At 49.9% G+C, this 12,610-nt stretch overlaps 1 protein-coding gene across 1 annotated transcript; it reads left to right on the top strand.

Annotated features, from left to right (window-relative positions):
* Nucleotides 1–456: 456 nt before the first annotated feature.
* Nucleotides 457–11,963, top strand: ALDH2 (aldehyde dehydrogenase 2 family member). Its single transcript, XM_009909614.2, has 13 exons — nucleotides 457–621; nucleotides 2,149–2,253; nucleotides 3,495–3,635; nucleotides 3,909–3,988; nucleotides 4,443–4,554; nucleotides 5,854–5,982; nucleotides 6,461–6,574; nucleotides 6,932–7,034; nucleotides 8,090–8,274; nucleotides 8,722–8,886; nucleotides 9,193–9,350; nucleotides 10,068–10,182; nucleotides 11,427–11,963. The coding sequence occupies exons 1-13, from the start codon at nucleotides 496–498 to the stop codon at nucleotides 11,457–11,459; spliced, it is 1,566 nt and encodes a 521-aa protein (XP_009907916.2). The 5' UTR covers nucleotides 457–495; the 3' UTR covers nucleotides 11,460–11,963.
* The last annotated feature ends 647 nt before the right edge of the window (nucleotides 11,964–12,610 follow it).

The raw sequence follows: 12,610 nt of genomic DNA, 5'->3' as shown, positions 1-12,610 counted from the left end.
GAACAAGAGGAAACAGCCTCAAGTTTCCCCAGGGGAGGTTTAGGCTGGACACGAGGAGCAATTTCTTCTCCAAAACGGTTGTCAAGTCTTGGCCCAGGCTGCCCAGGACAGTGGTGGAGTCCCCATCCCGTGGAGATGTGGTGCTGCGGGACACGGTTTAGTGGTGACCTGGCAGTGCTGCGTTAACAGTTGGACTTGGTGGTCTTAAAGGTCTCTTCCAACCAAACCATTCTGCGACTCTATGATTGGGGCGGAGCTGAGCCATGCCCCGCTGATCCGAACAGGACCCACAGAACCGGGCTGTACCGAGCCGTTGCAGCTCGGGCCGTGAAAGCGTGGACAGGAACGGGCGCAGCCCCACCGTGCCGAGCCGAGCCGAGCCGAGCCGGGCGGGGCAGGGGCGGAGCGCGGCCGCCCCGGGGGCTGAGCAGGGCCGTCCCGCAGGAACGGGGCCCTCCTTGCCGCCCGGCCCGGCCCAGCCCAGCGCAGCGCAGCATGTTGCGAGTGGCGTTGCTCGGCTCCCGGCTCTGCCGCGGCCCAGCCCGGCTCGGTGCCTCCTTCTCGGCCGCCGCCTCCCCCATCCCGGCGCCCAACTCGCAGCCTGACGTCGCCTATAACAAGGTAAGAGAAGGAGCCGGCCGCCGCTCGTTGGTAGCCCCGGCTGGAGGCAGCGATGGCTTCCCAGGGAGCGAGCGAGGCTGGGGCGGAGGGTCCGGGGCTCTGCTGCAGCCCGCGGGGCTTGCGCCGTCTGCGGGGCAACAGCGGTGCGAGCCCGGTGCGGGGCTGGGGACAGCCCAGGGCAGCAGCATGAGATTTGGGCCTAAAGTCTCGTGTTGCAGAAGATTTGGTGGAAAAAAAGCAGCGCTGGGTGCAGCAGCTGGTGTGAGGACCTTCATTCCGATCCCCGGGGTTGTCTCGGGTTCCGTCTGTGCGGCCACCAAAAAGCAAACTGCACGAAGGGAGGGGAATGTGCCTGGCTGGGTGCTAGTTGTCCGTGTAGAACAGACCCGGAGCTCCTTGTGGAAAGCACCATCTGACCATCCATGCAGGGTTGTGGAGGAGCGTGAACCTTCCTCTTCCAAACCACTCAGCCACTCCTTCCCGCGGCCGTGGTAAGGCTGGCGGTGGTTGGCTGGATGTTGGGCACGTTCTTGGTGAGCAGTGTGATCTTTGCACTGACTCTTTCTCGCCATAGACCTGAAAAAAAACCCAAATCCACCCTTACTGAGGAAGAAGGAGTTGGCAAAGAGCTGCTGTTGGCGGTGGATTCTGTTTCAGAACCATGGGGAGCCCAAAATGGGTTAATTGGGGCAGTGCTGCAAAAGCTCTAGTGCCATGTCATCCGTACCTGGAGCATTTCTCACTCTTCAGTCTCTGAGGCTCCTGGTGTCCCTGCGAAGGTCCAGCCTCCAGCTTCCAGGTCTTGCAGGGACCTACTGAGAGGGGAACCACCCCCAAGTCACATGCAGTTTGCCAAGATAAGAATTCTTTGTATAAACTTCAGGATGTGTCTCTTTGTGTTCTTTTAGGCTAAAATATCTCCTTTATATCAGTGCACTTTTGGAGCCCACACAGTGAATCAGAGAATCATTTTGGTTGGAAAAGACTTCTAAGATCATTGAGACCAACCACTACTAACTCTACCAAGTCTGGTGCTAAACCCTGTCCCTCAGCACCACATCCACAAGTCTTTGAAACCCCTCCAGGGTGGGGATTCAACCACCTCCTTGGGGAGTCTGTTACAGTGTTTGAGAACCCTTTCAGTGTGTAAGTTTCTTCTAATGTCCAACCTGAATCTCCCCTGGCACAACTTGAGGCCATTTCCTCTTGTCCTGTTGATCATTCCATTGGAGAAGGGACCAGCCCCTACCTGGCTCCAGCCTCCTTTCAGGGAGTTGTAGAGAGCCAGAAGGTCTCCCCTCTGCCTCCTTTTTTCTCCAGGCTGAACAGCCCCAGTTGCCTCATCTGCTCCTCACCAGACCTGTACTCTATACCCTTCATCAGCTTTGCCGCCCTTCTCTGAACCCACTCCAGGAATCCTTTTTAATTAACCAGCCTGCTAAGAAGCCATCACCCAACTAAAGCTCTTGCAGATTTCCCCTAAGCCTGGCTCTAGGTTTTAACCCAGCTTTGCTGTTTCCCTTGCAGATTTTCATAAACAACGAGTGGCACGATGCAGTCAGTAAGAAAACCTTCCCAACTGTCAACCCAGCCACAGGAGAAGTTATCTGCCAGGTTGCTGAGGGGGATAAGGTAAATGTTCTCTTGGTGAGATGGGTTTGTTTTCCACGTCAGCTTGCAGAGGAGGACACTACCTCACCCCTCACCAAGGCATCTCTGCCCAGTGCCATGTTTGCAGTAGTAAGTGACCTATACAAACACCATGTCAAGAGCTCTCATGTTCTCCCTTGACTACTGCTTGCAACATAAACCCCCAGGCTTTGCCTGCTACCAGTGGCAAGCTGGGACTGGAAAGGGCAGAGAGGAATGGGGAGCAGTCATGGGTGGGGGTTACTGGGGCAGGCAGGGGTGAAGGCAGACAGCTTTGTGGTCCTGTGGATGCTGTGCTGGTGGTGTGACACAGAGTTAGGGTAGTAGAGGAGACAAAAGGTCAGGATTCCCCTGAACAAATCCCTTTCTGCAGTGTAAAACTGTCCCAAGCCCTAGGAAATTTGAAAAGACAAGAAGAGACAGAGATGGTGAGGAACAGACTCTTGTAATCATTCCCTGCTTTATGCAAGGCCCTCCTAGGAGTCTGTGGCGGAGCTGTTCTGGTGCTTCCCAGCAATTTTGGGTTCTTCTTACAGTCTGGAAAGCTGTTTTTGTTGCCCGGGGAGGGGTGAGGGAGGGAAACCCTTTGTTGTTTGCTTGTCTGTGGCAGACTGGCTTGTCCTGGCGAGACCATTACAGCAAGCCAGAACACAGAACCAGCCAGAAACCAGCCAGCCAATGCCCTGACAGGACAAAATGATGGATCAGAAATGTCTGATCGGGGAAAAAAAAACCTCCTTTAGACTGTGCTGGTGAAATCAAGTCCTGAAAGTGTGTCAAAAGCACACTTTTAGAGCTTTTCCCATGGCTTGTTCTAGGCTGCAAATATGAACCTGGCAGATGAGACTGTGGAAATAACTTGGCAATATTTGTGCTCCACATAGCTGAGGTTACAGAGGGAGTAAATGGAGGTGGGGGCTGCATGGTCTTGCACCCATCTGTTTCTCCACCACTTCTGCTCCCTCTTCCCCATAGATGCAGCCCAGGCAGTGCCCAGGTTGATGCTTGTAGGGCAACTGGCCCAGGGGCCCCAGCCCTGGCACTGATAAGCGTCTTGGCAGCATCTTGACAGTGTCTGCAGCTGTCAAGGCTGCAAATTCTTGCCCTCAGCAAGGTGCCATCTGTATGGAGGTTGTTTTCTTTTGGAGATCAGGGAGTGTTCCAGCTGCGATAGTGGGAGCTGGTTACTCCTTCCTCACTCTCTTGCCTGTACTTCTCTCCAGGCAGATGTGGACAAGGCTGTTAAGGCAGCCAAGGCAGCTTTCCAGCTGGGCTCTCCTTGGAGGAGGATGGATGCTTCTCACCGGGGGAAGCTGCTGAATCGTCTGGCTGACCTGATCGAGAGGGACCGCGCTTACCTGGCGGTGTGTATCGCCCTGGGCTCTCTGCTGGGCTCCCTGACTGCAAGGAGAGAGGCAGGGATGGCTGGTTCATGCCCAGGGGGTGTGGTGGAGACTTCAGCCACAGCTAAAGCTGTGAGAGAGAGCCCAAGTGGATGGGGAAGTGGTTTGGGGAAGCTGAAAGTAAAAAGGCCAACACTCAGAGCTGATCCAGACTGCAAACTGAGAGTCTAATCTAAATCTCTAAGCCTAATTCTCCCCTCCTCACTCTTCAGGTGATCTCTCTGTGTTTTGTAGGCACTGGAGACTCTGGATAATGGCAAACCCTACGCCATTGCCTACCTGGTGGACTTGGACATGGTGGTCAAGTGTCTCAGGTAGATATGAACCCTACAGGGACAGCTCAGTAACTTTTTGTGCTCCACACTTGTGCTCAGCTGATCCTCTGCTCCTTCAGAGACCAGATGCTGCTGACTCCAGTAGTGTGGGTGACAGGGCTGGGTCTGACTTGATGGTTGCATCATTTTCCTCTATTTTGCTAAGAATGAGGATGAAATTCCCATGACTTCCCAAAAGACTTTTGTCACATACATGATTCTCCTTTGCTATATACAGGACTTGCTCTAATGGAGATGATCTGGGTTACAAAAAAGGAATGAGAGAATTTATGTTACATGAAGAGGAGAGAGACAAAAGTCTGTATTTACTGTCCTGTGTCGGTTTGTGTGCTGTGAAGTGACTGAAGGAGGGAGTAAAGGGAGTAGCTGGAGGAAGTCTCTCTTATTTTCTGTTGTTATTTTATATTCACTGACAAAACTTCCTTGTTGGCAGATACTGTGCAGGCTGGTCAGATAAGTTCCATGGCAAAACCATCCCCATAGATGGAGACTTCTTCTGTTACACAAGACATGAGCCAGTGGGAATTTGTGGACAGATAATCCCAGTGAGTAAAACTCAGCAGTAGTCCCACCAGGCAGGACCGGGGCAGGGATTGTCCCACTGTACTTGGCACTGGTGAGGCCACACTTTGAATCCTGGGTTCAGTTTTGGGCCCCTCACTCCCAGAGGAACACTGAGGGTCTGGAGCCGGTCCAGAAAAGCACAAAGAAGCTGGTGAATGGTCTGGAGAACAGGGCTGGTGAGGAGCAGCTGAGGGAACTGAGGTTGTTCAGTCTGGAGGAAAGGAGGCTGAGGGGAGAGCTCATTGCTCTCTACAGCTCCCTGAAAGGAGGTTGGAGCCAGGGGGGTATTGGTCTTTTCATAGAATCAATAAGGTTGGAAAAGACCTCAGAGATCAAGTCCAACCTATCACCCAACACCTCATGACTAACTAAACCATGGCACCAAGTGCCACATCCAGTCCCCTCTTGAACACCTCCAGGGATGGTGACTCCACCACCTCCCTGGGCAAGGTATCAGTGGTAGGAGAATAGGAAATGTCCTCAAGTTTCACCAGAGGAGGTTTAGGTTGGACATTCAGGAAAGATTTATTTACTGTAGGAGTGGTCATTGGCAGGCATTAGAACAGGCTGCCTGGGGAGTGGTGGAGTCCCCATCTCTGGAGGGGTTTCAAAGCCTTGGAGATGTGGTGCTGAGGGCCATGATTTAGTGGTGACCTGGCAGTGCTGGGTTAGTGGCTGGACTGGATAATCTTAAAGGTCTTTTCCAACCTTAGTGACTCTGATTTCAAGAATTCAGTGCTACCATGAAGAATTGTCTTAAAATGCACTGCTTCCTCCAGTGGTGAGGAAAGTTACCCATGCCCCAGCTGGGAGGGCTGTTTCTTTGCTCTGGCAGTGGAGAACTACCTGCTGATTTATGAGCTCTGGGTAAGATTTACTTTGTATACAGAATCTGAACCCCTTTACAGGAATTACATAGCTGTGAACCACAGTGAACTTTAAACTACGGCCTAGCACAAACCCCAAACCTCTGTGTGATAACAAAATGAAGAGGTCTGAGTAAGGTTTACTTGGTATACAGAATTTGAACCCCTTAATAGGGGTTATCTGGCTCTGAACCCAAATGACCTTTAAACTACTGCCTAGCACAAACCCCAGACCTCTTTGTGATGAAGAAATGGACAGCTGGTGTGCAATGGAGAGCTCTTTGGCCATGATCTTATGGAAGGATCAATAACTGCTCCCATGCGTGATGCAGCTAATTTGAAGCTCACTGGTTGCTTACTGATTGATTGGAAGCTTTCAGGTTCACTCCAGTAAATAACCTTCTTATTTTTCAGTGGAACTTCCCCTTGTTGATGCAAGCATGGAAACTGGGACCTGCCCTGGCTACTGGGAATGTGATTGTGATGAAAGTGGCAGAGCAAACCCCTCTGAGTGCTCTCTACGTGGCTAATCTGGTCAAAGAGGTGAGCCAGACTCTGGGTTTCCATCATTGGTGGAGGGATGGTGCAGCCACACTGGTGAGCTGTGGAGGCCTTGTGATGGGAGCAGAGAGGGGCTGTCTGCTCTGAAGAAAGGCTGGATTGGCTTGGCTATTTTAACATTTGATTTAGGCAAAAAAGCCTCCTTGTCCTTATAAATGTGAAGGCAGAGGACATAAACCTTGATTGGGGAAGGACTTCTGGAGGTTCAGTTAAATAACAAGGTTCAGGGTGATTAGAAAAGTAACAGAGCTCCAAACTGTGCTTAGGGTGTGGGGTGGGGAGAGGAGTTGTCCTGGCTGTTTCTAACTGCACATTCAAACTAAAGACCTGGGAAATGAAAGTGCAGCAGCAAAGGCTCTGTTCTTTGTGGGAGGCTCCTGAAGCATTACTAACAGATGTGGGTAGGTGAAGTCCTTGGTTTGGAAAAGGAATAATGTTGCTCTCTCCTGTGAACCAACAGGCTGGGTTCCCACCAGGTGTGGTGAACATCATTCCTGGCTATGGGCCCACTGCAGGTGCTGCCATCTCCTCCCACATGGATATAGATAAAGTGGCCTTCACCGGCTCCACGGAGGTGAGAGGGTACCTTAACCCCTAAGCTCTTGGGATGTGGAGAAGATCTCATTGCTGTGATACCTTTTTGGTTTAGACACTGGAGGTGTCTTGGCTTCCCCACTCCTTTTTAATACAGCTGTCTGCAGGGTGTGACATTTCTTTTTGCTTTACATAAGACTCTTTTTAATGCCTCCTTTAGAATGTTTTCTGTTGTTTGCCTTGAGCTGCTTCTTACTAGAGGTGAAACTGGGCAGAAGCCCTGACAATTAAAGGATTATTATTAATCTGCTGACAGAGATCTAAACCCAGCTGCCCTGACAGGTGTTGCTGGAGGTAGGAGCCAATTCTTGATCTTTCTGTTCTTCCCATGGTGCAGGTTGGGCATCTGATCCACAAGGCTGCAGCAGAGAGTAACCTGAAGAGGGTGACTCTGGAGCTTGGAGGAAAGAGTCCAAATATCATCATGTCTGATGCAGACAGTAAGCACCTGCTGGCATATGTTTGATCTCTACCTTCTGTATTGGGTATCTGCAGGCAGAGCTGGAGGGGAAAGGAAACATCTCTGGTGTTGTGGGAGCCTCCAGTTCTGGCACCACCTGGCTGCTCTCACCCAGTGCAGTCTCCATGCCTCCCACTGTGGCTGCTGTATTTGTGTCTCAGCTTCTCTACTCCCACTTCTTTCCCAGTGCTGTGAAGAGGTTCAGTTATCAACAAACAAGAATTGTTTCAGTATCTCACTCCAGCCTTAGCGCCATTTTTGTTTCCATTTCTTTCTCTTTGTGTGTGCCACTCTTAGGAAATTCTGGTTCCTTCATCTCCTGCTTATAGACTGGTTTTGGGTCTCAGGGAGCCAACACAGATGCTTTTAACTGGGGTTGTTCAGTCTAGAGAAAAGAAAAGGGGGTTGAGGGGAGACCTAATTGCTCACTACAGCTACCTGAAAGGAGCTTGGAGCCAGCTGGGGGTTGATCTCTTCTCCCATGGAGCACTCAACAGGACAAGAGGGGAGATTTGGGTTGGATATTAGAAGAAGCTTCTTCACTGAAAGGGTTCTCAAACACTGGAAGAGGCTCCACAGGGAGGTGGCTGAGTCATCATCCCTGGAGGTGTTTAAAAGCCATAGAGATGTGGTGTTGAGGGACATGCTTTAGCACCAAACTTGGTGGAGTTAGAGGATGGTTGGATTCAATCATCCTAAAGATCTTTTCCAACCAAAATGATTCTTTATGATTCTATATAGCACTAAGGAGGGAAATTCTTCTAGATCTAAACCAACTTGTCCTTCATACCTGATCATTTCAAATGAGAATTGCCTTGGATGAGTTTTGGGTTTTTTTGGCCTAGTATGAGATGCTTCACTAGACTCCCAAATAACCTAAATGGAACTCCTGCCCTGCCAAAGCATGGAAAAGCCAGCTGAAGGGTCTTTGTACCACAGGTTCTCCAGCTGACACCATGACAGTTGTTCAGAAGAAGTCACTTACTCTGGTTTGGCTTTGTGCTCATTTGTTTTCTCTCTTCTCCCCAATCACAGTGGACTGGGCTGTAGATCAAGCCCATTTTGCCCTCTTCTTCAACCAAGGGCAGTGTTGCTGTGCTGGATCCCGAACCTATGTCCAGGAAGATATCTATCATGAGTTTGTGGAGAGGAGTGTTGAGAAGGCTAAGTCCCGGGTGGTTGGAAACCCATTTGACTTTAAAACTGAACAGGGCCCCCAGGTAAGAGCCTCAGGAAATGTCCTGAACTGTTATCTCATTAAATAATCCCAGTCTTGAGTGGATGGGTTTAGCAGTGATGGATTAATGGTTGGACTCAATGACCTTAAAAAGGTTTTTTCCAACCTAAATAATTCTGTGATGGAATCATTGTGCATCAGTTCATTAAAATGAAAGGTATCCTTGAGTCTCTTGATTAATCTCCTTTGAACTGGGCCCATTAACTCCTCACTTGTGCAGGAGGGCAAAGTTCATTAGCAGTTTTGATGATTTGAAGCCCTCCACTTGATGCTGAGAGTTAGAATTCACCATCTCTCTTTGTGGCTGGCCTGGCAGCCTGTTAAAATGGGGAACTGCCAGAGCACAGCTGTGTGCACAGCAGGTTGTAGTCCAGTCTTATTTTGCCTGCAGTGAAGGTGAAGCTGATCTGTCTGTCCTTATGGCTCTCAGGTTGATGAAGACCAGTTTAAGAAGATCCTTGGATACATTAGCACTGGGAAACGTGAAGGAGCCAAACTGCTGTGTGGTGGCAACCCTGCTGCAGACAGAGGCTATTTCATCCAGCCAACTGTCTTTGGTGACGTGCAGGACAACATGACAATCGCCAGAGAGGAGGTGAGATGAGACCTGCAGCACCTTCTGTCTGTCAGCTTCTCACTTCTCCATCCTTTTGCCCCTGCTGATGGAAAAACCCACAAGTCTGCAAGCTGTGAACATTCATGAGCTGTGAAACTCAGCTCTTAAAAAATTACCTCATGAAACTGCTCTCCAGATTACATCCTGGGCACTTCGTAATATGGGAAGTGGTACTTTGATGTTCTCTGTGACCTCTACCATACATCCAAAACTCCACCGTCAACCGCAGCCTCCCCTGTGATTAATTGACACAGGTTTTCACACGCTGTGTTTTGGATCTTGCAGATCTTTGGGCCAGTCATGCAGATCCTGAAATTCAAAACGATTGAGGAAGTCATCGAGAGAGCAAACAACACCAAGTATGGCCTAGCAGCAGCTGTCTTCACAAAGGATCTTGACAAAGCCAACTACGTGTCACAGGGCCTGAGAGCTGGAACAGTTTGGTGAGCCTCCACCCTTCCTTCTCCCTAAACTGCTGGAAGCTTCCTCCTGTGCTGCCATTTCTCACTACATTTGCTCTTGGACAGCCTGTCCCTGCTCTGGATACAATTTTGCATGCACTTCACTGTCTGTAATCTCAGACCTTCAGTTGTAGCAAGAACTGTGGGTAAAATTTAGGTGCATTAAGATTCTATGCTCCCATGGGATGGGGGAAAAAAAACAACACTGCTGCAGCTGGCAGTGCCAGCAAGTGCCAGCAGTGATTAGATCCCTGAGCACGTCTGTGATGTCCTGGCTGCTGCAGTGGATGTTCTCTGTGTGCTGAGGCTATGCCAAAGTCAGCACTTCAACACCAGTTTGCTGTTCTAGCATGAGATTGTGGAGATCCAGTGTCTCACTGGCTTTGTTTCGATGGTACTGAGTGGATAAACAGGTGCTTTTGACAGCTGTCCTCTGAAGGAGGTGTGAGTGGCAACCTGGATGCTTGATCCTGTGATAATGAGAGATGTGAATCGATTTCAGGATGTTCTGTGTCCCGGTTGATGAGGGTAAGGTTTCAGTATCGATCAGTTCTGTTGGCTGAGAGGACTGACAAAACCAGAAATCCATCTTGGAAAGTCAGCTCTCTGTGAGCAGCCCACATGTCTGTGTGCTGCCACCGGGCTCTTCCATTCAGCAGTTCTGAAACCACAGGCACTGAGTTCTTGTTTCCATTTCAGGATAAATTGCTATAATGTGTTTGGTGCACAAGCTCCATTTGGTGGCTACAAAGCTTCTGGGAATGGCCGAGAGTTGGGAGAATACGGTCTGGAGGCATATGTAGAGGTGAAAACTGTGAGTATCCCTGTGTCATATTTGTGCCTGTTGCTGTAGGCTGGTCTGACACTTGCAGTCTTCTTTCTAACACTTTAAACAAAATTGGAGCTGTGCTTTTCACAGAATCACAGAACCCATCTGCTTGGAAAGGACCCTCAAAGGTCATCTTGGAAGTCAGCAGGGGCATCTCCAGTGAGAGCAGGTTGCTCAGGGCCCCATCGAGTTTGACCCTGAATGTCTCCAGGGATGGGGTCTAAACCATATCTCTGAGCAACTTGTTCCAGTACCCCTCATTATGCAGCACTAACTCCTAAGTCCAATCCAAATCTCCCCTGCTCCAGTTTCAAACCATTGCCCCTCATCCTATCACTACAGGCCCTTCTAAACATTCCCTCCACAGCCTTTCTGTAGGTCTCCTTGAGATACTGAAATGCAGTGAGCACAAACACAACTCCATCCAACTGTGTTTAAAACAGAAAGCTGTCCTTGGTTTAAACTGTTGGGGAGACAAGGATATGTGACCTAAGAGATGCCCAGTTCCCTGCACAGCTTGTCACTGTGGAGCTGTTTCTCACTGTAATGAACAGAAGCGTATGGACCCTCTGGGTTTATCCTGTGGACAAGAGGAAGAGCGTGTGCTGGGGGTGTGTGGCTGATGGGTAGGAGCCTCTGGTGGTAGGAAATGGCAGATGAACACTGAGCACTCATCACTGAAGAAAAGGAAGCCAAGCAGTGACCTCCAGTGCTTAATGCTGCTCCCCTGAGTTTGTAACGCTCTTGGGCTCATGTGCAAGGCCAAGCTTGCTGGTGTTGGGCAATCCTGTCACCACAGGCCAAGTAACTTCCTGTAGACACAAGGGCTGTCACATTGGCTGCTTCCAGCTGCATTGCCTAAAGAGTGACAGAGCTGTTGGGCAAGAGGTGGTTAGCCTATGGCCCCAGAGTTACACTACCATATAATGGCTGAGGGCCTCCAGCCTGTGACTGATTTGATACAGGAGCTCCAGGTGAGAACAAATGTGACTGCTCCCACTTCTCAAAGAGCAGCATCACCTCTGAAGCCATCCTTGGTGTTGCCTCTATCTTTGAGCCTTCCAGATAGGTCTCCAAGCTGATCTCAGCTGCTGCCTGCTGACTGGCATATGCTGTTCTCTGTTTCTGGCTCTCTTCTACAGGATGCTGCTGCCTCTGGGCCTTCAAGTGAATACAACTGAGCATTGCCTCCAGGAAAACAACTTGTGACTGTTACTTTGTTTTTCTAGGTGACGACCAAGATTCCCCAGAAGAACTCCTAAAGGACAGCAGCCTCTTCTTGCTTTGGCAACATCTATGCAGCTCCATGAGATACAAAGCAAGGGAACCTATCCTTAATGCACAAAACTTAGGTGGAAAATATGTAACTGCGTTAAGAAATGTTTCTTTAGAAGGTGCCTGAAGAAGCTTTGTTAAACAATGTTACTCAGCTTTATCTTTTTGAACTACCAAATACAGTGAGTATTAATGCATTAAATGGGTGTAATCCTCTTGCATCTGTATCTGATGAATATGCTTTTTTTTTCCCCCCCTAAGATGTGATTGGAGTATTTGTCTGGTTTTATAACAATTCCTTGTTAGCTTGCATAGCTAGCTCGATCTTCCTTGTGCTTCACACCTAGCACATAATATCCTTATGGGAGCAGTGGACTGAGGCTCAGCTGTGTAACTGAGCAGGAGCAGCCTCTCAGTGTCAGTCTCTGAGGTAAAAGTTTGGAGCAGAAAAAGAACAAACTGCTCTCTTTGTATCTCCTCACAATAAACAGTGAAGTTAACCCAGCCTTGTTGGAAGTTTGTGTGAGTGAGGGGTGATGTATGTGTTCATCCTAGAGAAGAGGAGGCTCAGGGGAGACCTTCTTGCTCTCTACAACTACCTGAAGGGAGGTTGTAGCCAGGAGGGGGGTTGGTCTCTTCTCCCAGGCAACCAGCACCAGAACAAGCGGACACAGTCTCAAGCTGTGCCAGGGGAGGTTTAGGCTGGAGGTGAGGAGAAAGTTCTTCCCACAGAGTTGTTAGCCATTGGAATGTGCTGCCCAGGGAGGTGGTGGAGTCCCCATCCCTGGAGGTGGTCAAGAGGGGATTGGATGTGGCCCTTGGTGCCATGGTTTAGTCATGAGGTCTGTGGTGACAGGTTGGACTTGATGATCTTGGAGGTCTCTTCCAACCTTGGTGATTCTGTGAATTACCCCCTGCCTCAAGCAATTTTGAAGGTTTTTTGCTGACTTTCCGCACTGCCTGCTTCCCCCGCGTTGCCCTAACGCTGGAGAGCCCTGCGCCTGGCGTCTGTCCCTAGCGACGCAAGCGGAGAGGCTGACAACGCCTGGCAGGAAGAAATGAGGGGCTCTGTGCCTTAGCGCATTGGGGCTGCTGTAGGAGACACCTTCGTCCTGTGTCACCAGAGTAAGTCCTGCAG

Source organism: Dryobates pubescens, chromosome 25, assembly GCF_014839835.1.
Source record: "Dryobates pubescens isolate bDryPub1 chromosome 25, bDryPub1.pri, whole genome shotgun sequence".
NCBI lineage: Eukaryota > Metazoa > Chordata > Aves > Piciformes > Picidae > Dryobates > Dryobates pubescens.
This window is presented reverse-complemented; position numbering and strand designations above follow the sequence as displayed.